Source organism: Lipotes vexillifer, unplaced genomic scaffold (assembly GCF_000442215.2).
Source record: "Lipotes vexillifer unplaced genomic scaffold, Lipotes_vexillifer_v1.1 scaffold434, whole genome shotgun sequence".
Lineage (NCBI taxonomy): Eukaryota > Metazoa > Chordata > Mammalia > Artiodactyla > Lipotidae > Lipotes > Lipotes vexillifer.
Window position 1 is genome coordinate 327,823 of NW_006797498.1, and position 7,517 is coordinate 335,339.

The window sequence follows — 7,517 nt, forward strand, 5'->3', positions numbered from 1 at the left end:
AAAGAGTAGCCCCTGTTCGCCGCAACTAGAGAAAGCCCAAGTGCAGCAACAAAGACCCAATGCAGCCAAATAAATAAATAAAAATTGTTTTTAAAGAATGCTAGGGGGCTTCCCTGGTGGCGCAGTGGTTGAGAGTCTGCCTGCCGATGCAGGGGACACGGGTTCGTGCCCCGGTCCGGGAAGATCCCACATGCTGCGGAGCGACTGGGCCCGTGAGCCATGGCTGCTGAGCCTGCGCTTCTGGAGCCTGTGCTACGCAACGGGAGAGGCCACAACAGTGAGAGGCCCGCGTACCGAAGGGAAAAAAAAAAAAAAAAAGAATGCTAGGGGGAAAAAAATGAAGTAGATATACATCTATTAATATGGAAATATCTGTAAAGTATACTGTGAAGTGAAACATGATTTAGAAACACGGCTTTAGTTACTTTTCATCTTACAAATAAAATCAGATCCCTGACCATCTTTTTTGAAATTACAAAAGTACAGAGTAATATACATCATACTTCTTTTTTGTGTATATATTTAAAGAACATGCATACATGTATATGTGTAAGGGAATGTGTGGAAGAATTTTCCCTCCATTTGCTACATATAAAAAGAGAAAACTGATTATGTGTACAAAGAGGTTCTGGCTATAGGTAGAGGAGACCTCAGGTGTTACATTTTTCTTTCTGTTCTTTTTAAAATTTTCAAATGCAGGCATATATTATATGTATTTTTTAAATGTCAGCAGAATTTTTCTGGTTGGTTATATAATAAATCATCTTAATTTTCTTCTTCATGCATTTCTATATATTTTAGAACACAATAAATATCAAATAAATAAGAGGCAGACTAACTTAATATATTATGGTGTTCTAAAAATAAATTTGAATCTCAAGGGATCTAGTTTTTTATTTCAATCAACTATTACAACAAACTAGAAATAAACCAGTTATGCTACAAACGATCACTCTTGCTGAAACAATGGGTGACAACTGAACAGACAAGTTCATTTCTAGTCTATGAAATATCCTTAATCTGGCAGAAACTTTGAGAATAATATTACAGAAGTGGCTGTAATTATGGACTTAAATTACATTATTCAGACTTCATCAAAACCCATTTCTAAACTGTTTCCTAGACTCAATTCTACAACATTTATTCATTACATGGTATGCTTGCTCTCATTCTTCTAAATGCTGAAATGAACAAAACAGACAAAAAAGATCAACTGTCATGGTGTTCATATTCTAGTGAAGAAGGAGAAAGGAAAGAGGAGATACTTATTTAAATTACATAGTACTTTATATATTAGGAAGGTATGAATAACAGAGAAAAATAAAGCAGTGAAGGAGGATAGGAAACACTGGTGGGAAATTGTAATTTCAAAAAAGATGGTCAGGGATCTGATTTTATTTGTAAGATGAAAAGTAACTAAAGCCGTATTTCTAAATCATGTTAAACATGAATAGTCTTATTTAACATCAAAACATATTTTCAATTTTCACATGATTCTTGTTGTAACTTGAGGAGCCCATAATTTTGAAAAATTCATGACCGATAGCTACAATTAACTTTGAAACACTCAAGTGTTACTACTCTTTTAAAAAACTAATATTTATTGAGTGATGATTCTATACCAAGGACTGTTCTAAGCACTTTACATGAATTTTCTTCTTATTGAATCCTAACACAAGTCTTATGAAGAAGGTAAAAGTATTATCCCTATTTTATGGATAATAAAACTGAGACACAGAGAAATTAGGTGAATGGCATTCTATTAATATTTCTTTAAATGGAAGTTACTATACTAATTACAGCAGCATTTTCTGTACATATTTAACCATGTTGTGTGTTTTGTTAGAGATACAAAAACCAAAGTGGCTATATTGGGAGGGCAGATAACGGTTTTGCAATTTCCATCCAATAACACACAGATCCTCAAGGCTCCACAGCACATGAGGAACCACTGGTCCAAGTTTTCTCTGGCATTCAGCCACATCTGAATAAACCCTCTTGTGTTCTGGGTAGTGGAGTTCCAAGCATCTAGATGCTCCAGGAACACTAGTTAGCGTTATTAGAAATTCAATGATTAGAAATTCATTCAAGAATGGGGAGTCTTGGGCTGTTACTTGTCATGTAGTCTCAACCTTACTGTTCCTGCTTAAGCCTCCGTCTCATCATCCATAAAATGAGGGATTTTAATCTGAAGGTTTCAAAGATCCGTTCCAGCTCTAACTTCTATGACTCTAAAACTAGAGATAGTTGGACAGTGAACTCTCTTTAACAAGCTTCCAAGGTGCCAGAAAAGTAAATAGAGCTTCAAAAAGAAGGGTTCCAAAGTCCTTCCCCAGGCCCAGAAAAGTGTGAAAAACTGAAAGGTAGTACTAGGTAGTACTTGAGGGCACTGTCCACACACAATAAGCAGTTATTTTGAAAAGTATAAGACTACATAAAAATTTCCATTTAGGAATGAAATGAGATACAAATATATACTACATAGTTTGTCTTGTAGCCTATCACTGACAGTTCAGAGAAACTTACTAGTACTGGGGTTTGTAATTATGGGAATGTCCACCCTAAAAATCTTTAGAAATAACATTTATACTCATAAGCATGTGAATTTACAGGTGTTACTTTGCCTTAAGGAAGGCAAGATGTTTTCTAAGATCATATTTGAGGTTGTAACTGAGAATGACCTGTAAAGTTTTACCTCACAGATGTTTGGTATGTTTTATATCATTTCTTTTCAGGGTCTGGAGGCTCTCCAGGCATGGCCAGACACTCCGTCTTATATTTCATCCTGCTGAGTGCTCTGATTGACAAGGGCCAAGCCTGTTTCTGTGATCACTACCCATGGACTCAGTGGTCCAGCTGCTCAAAAACCTGCAATTCTGGAACCCAGACCAGACAGAGGTGGGTGTGGACTTTGTAGCTTTTCTTTGTGCCCTGTGAAACCTCAAGGACAGAGTTAGCAAAATCAAAAGTGCCACACTAAGCAATGGGAAAAAAATATATCTAAAAGTATAATTTTTTCAGACTATAATCCACAAATTTTTTTTTAATTTTGAAAAGAATTCATGAATTTGGATGGAATTTGAGGCCTTTTCCACATAAGGTTGAAATGGAGTCTACTTTTGTTCTCCACGAAAATTGAGGTGTTTCAAAGAAATTTAATTAAGAATCTGTGCAATATTTTCAGTTTACTAACTTACTTAGAATCACTACTCAGGCTTTTTTTCAATCAGCACATAACTCTGCTTGCCTACAGTTAGAGAGTTAATTATAGAGAATTTTCTACTCATTCAACTGAGTCTAACAGGACCTCAATTGATCAGCACTGCTAGCTATTAGCTTGATTGTTGTCTTGGACAAGAAGGCAAGAAACTGTGTTTACTTGATAACATTTAATAATTCAGCCTTTTCATCAATTCAGACTACTCATCCCCCACAGTTTCTTTAAATCTGTTAGATATTTCTATTCCATGAAGATGCACACGTGACTTGGAGGAGAAAGGCATATATTTAATGTGTTTTAACTGTTATAGCACTTTCTTGAGATGTATTTTAGAAAACTATTTTTACATAGGTAGTGTGAGTGCCATTAAATCACCAACTGACTGCCTCAATAAACCATCCATGAAGGATGTAAGAACAGATTTGTTTATAATACTTCTCTACTCAAGAGTCCCTCAGTAGCTCTCTACTGTCTACCAATAAAGTACCACAATATATTCCATCCCTCTCAATTATGCACTTCTCAGGTCCGTCCCACAAGTCCCTTCAGGGGCATGTCATACTCTCTACCTCTAATCTTTGCACATGATCTTCCTTCTGAATGCCCTTCCCTTTCTTGCCTGGGAAATTCACATGAATTTTTCAAAATGTATCTCTCATTTCACTTTCTCCCTTACCCTTTGGGCCCACGGCACTCTGGCTCTATCTCAATCATTGTATTTATCACCCTGTGTTGTCATCTTTTAAGCAATTTGCAGAAACTTTCTTCTTCCTTTTCTTTCCCTTTCAGTCCCTTCCAGGAATTCAGTCAGGGCCAGCTTCATGGACGTGTGACCTGTGCAGTCACACAGGACCGCACACTGAGAAGGGCTCTGTGCTTGGCTTAATGCTCTGCAGTCATTTTCTTGAAATTCTTAATAAGCTTTGAACGTGAGGCCCCCCTGTTTCCATTTTGCACAGGGCCCAACAAATTATGGACCTAGTGCTGAGTTCCAGTAAGTGGTAAGAATTGCACATATGCCACACTGTCTGATTTTCCATGAAAACCTTCTTTCCTTGTATTCACTGTAATTGGGTCAATGATCTTTTTCTTATGGAGCTGGAGCCACAATGAATACACTCATTCTAAGCAGCTTTTTCCTCACTATTACAGACAAATCATTGTGAATCAGTACTATCTGGAAAACTTTTGTGACCAGCTTTGCACCAAGCAGGAGACCAGAGAATGTAACTGGCAAACTTGTCCTATCAATTGCCTCCTGGGAGATTATGGACCGTGGTCAGACTGTGACCCTTGTGTTGAAAAACAGGTAGGTGATATGTGGGTATATTCAGGAAATCGGAATCACAGTAAAATTCTCGAATTCCCTGACAGACTCAACAGTCATAGAAATGCTGAATTTCTTCAATATTTGAAAATGAACTGTCCCAGCTTCCACTGAAGGAAAATTCCATTTAGCAACGTGTTGGGGGGGGGGGGGGGGTTTGCATGGTTTATTGTCATGTGAACACTAAAAACAATGTTCTTCCCCCCAGAATTGGTATTGCACTCGCCCAGCTCTGAATTCCACTGCCTGTGCCCTCTGGGAGCTCACAAAGCAAAAACAAGTGCTAAAAAATGGGGATTTCAGTCCAAGGTTTAAAATCAGACAGAAATGAGGGGCATTAATTAAAATGACTCCTTGCCTTTCCTCTAACTTCCCTCTCCCCATGGGAAAGTCCCTCTATTTGTTTATTGTTCCCAGCTGCAATATTTACCCATCTCAAGCTCATTCCTGTAAGGACACTGGCCCATGTGAACCCCAGTCAGGTCAGGGGCTAAGCATTCAGACATTAGGGAAGTAGAAAGAACTCATTATTGGGCCACCCACTCTCTGAGAGAAATTGTTCTAGGCCCTTTACATACATCACCTTATTCAAACTTCACATCACATTGTTTTTCTACCCATTTTATAGATGAGGAAGTGACAACTCATTAGGGGTTAAGTAATTTGCCCAAGAACACACCACTAATGAATAGAAGACTACATTTCGAACTTGGATTTTTCTGACTTCAAAGTCAGTACTTTTTTTTGTGGTACGCGGGCCTCTCACTGTTGTGGCCTCTCCCGTTGCGGAGCACAGGCTCCGGACGCACAGGCCCAGTGGCCATGACCCATGGGCCCAGCTGCTCCGTGGCATGTGGGATCCTTCTGGACCGGGGCACGAACCCGTGTCCCCTGCATCGGCAGGCGGACTCCCAACCACTGCACCACCAGGGAAGCCCCAAAGTCAGTACTTTTTAATCCTGTCCTATTTCTCTCCTTCTCTGACTCTTTGTTTTACTACTGCCTATTTAAAATCTTTTAAAGTGTGGAGATGTGTCAGCCCTGGTTTCCATGGTGACTTCCTCATGCAAAAGAGCCCCCAAGTCCTTTCACATTTATCAGGTCACACTACCTTTGAGGAATAAAAGAGCTACTGTTATTACCTGGAATATTTATTGCACTCAGGACATGCTCAGTAAATATGTGTGCATTTGATTTCTATTCAATTTAGAATCATATGATTTCAGAGTTAGAAATCTTAAGAAATCTTTTGTCCCAGTTCCTCATTTTACAGGTTGGAAAAGTGAGACCCAAAAAGTATTGACTTCCCTAAGGACACACAATAATAGAACTGGAAAAAGTCATTATTTAATTCAGCAAACGCCACTATAGGAAAAACCACTACTGTGATTGAGAAGCCCAGTTTTCTTAGATAGTTTTTGGCTTTGACCCAGCCTCAGTTACTCAGCTTTCTCTCCTTTTCTTTCAGTTTAAAGTTAGGTCCATCTTGCGCCCCAGTCAGTTTGGAGGACAACCATGTACTGAGCCCCTCATGACCTTTCAACCATGCATCCCTTCTAAGCTCTGCAAAATTGAAGAGGTTGACTGCAAGAATAAGTTCCGCTGTGACAGTGGTAATGTACTTTTGGAAAATGTTCAGTCTTCATTAAAAATGACTAAATAAATTTATTCCAATTCACTCCCAGTGAAAGTCATGATAGAGAAGTCCCACCATATTTTAAGCCTGTGGGGACAGGGGTGTTATGCTACCAATTACATGCTATTCATGTGTAAAATTACAGCTTTCAAGCTAAAATCATCTTGACCCCTTACTTAATTCATTTGCTTATCAAGTACGACTCCCAGGTTCCTACACTGTGATACAGCAGTAAGAAGAGAATGAGGAGAAGGAAATGGAGGAAGAGGCAGATACTTTTAAAAATTGGCTAGGGCTTCCCTGGTGGCGCAGCGATTGAGAGTCCGCCTGCCGATGCAGGGGACACGGGTTCGCGCCCTGGTCGGTCACACAGTAAGCAAGGAAGCTGGACTTTTATTTTGGGTGCATGAGCTGCAAATCTAGCGTGACCCAACATCTAGTACCTCATTGTTTGAGACTTGGATAAACTCATTGATAAGTATCAGCCTCAGAAAAAAAAAAAAAAAAAAAAAAAAAATCGGTTATTAAGAAGCACAAATCTAGAATCAGAATAAGCAATTGAAAAGGGGTGACGGAGTTTTAAAATAGTTTATTAAGATAAGAATATTAAAGCTAAGATAGTATGTCAAGGGGATGACTAGAGATGATGTGACAAATTTTCTGGTGTGGTCCATTGAATGACTCCAAAGGTAATTGTCAGAAGAGGAGGTTGAAAATGATTTAAATGGTGGCAACGTTCCCTTCAAGTCCAATTCTCATTCAGAAAATTGTAAATTTTGCTATTTAAGTATCATTAGATTATAATTAAATTTTGAATATACCACTTAATCTGTGTATTCTCTTGCTAATTATTGGCTCTCCAAAGCTCAACACTTCCAACAGTCTAGATGAGATTTCTACACACTTTTTCAGGAAAGGTCCAGATGGCAAATATTTTAGGCTTTGCTGGCCATACGGTCTATGCAGCAGCTATTCAACTCTGGCAGCTTAGCATCAAAGCTGCCATAGACAGTAGATAAAAAATTGAGCATGGCTGTGTTCCAATAGAATTTTATTTACAAGAGCAAGTGGCAGGTCAGTTTTCATCCATGGGCCATAGTTCACTGATTTCTTATATAAATAGTCAATTTAAAGTTAAAATTAGAGTTCAGATGAATAAAATTCCATCATTTCTGTGTACTCTGAGATACACTGAAAAGTATTTAGAACTAAATAGCAGATTTCAAAGTCCTATAGAAAATTGGCCCCAGACTTGGGTCTAATGTTTCTCTCTTCTTTACTCCTTGCTTGCTGCCTTCAGCTTTGTCAATCTTTTCTGAATGTCAGGCAGGAAT

The 7,517-nt window shown here is 38.5% G+C and overlaps 1 protein-coding gene across 1 annotated transcript in view; it reads left to right on the top strand.

Annotated features, from left to right (window-relative positions):
• Positions 1–2,755: 2,755 nt before the first annotated feature.
• The window catches only part of C6 (complement C6), an 88,297-nt gene continuing 83,535 nt past the window's right edge, over positions 2,756–7,517 (top strand). Inside the window, exons 1-3 of the mRNA XM_007469650.1 lie at positions 2,756–2,898; positions 4,373–4,529; positions 6,016–6,160. Of these exons, the coding sequence (XP_007469712.1) occupies positions 2,756–2,898; positions 4,373–4,529; positions 6,016–6,160 (445 nt within the window). The remainder of the gene's footprint in view (positions 2,899–4,372; positions 4,530–6,015; positions 6,161–7,517) is intronic.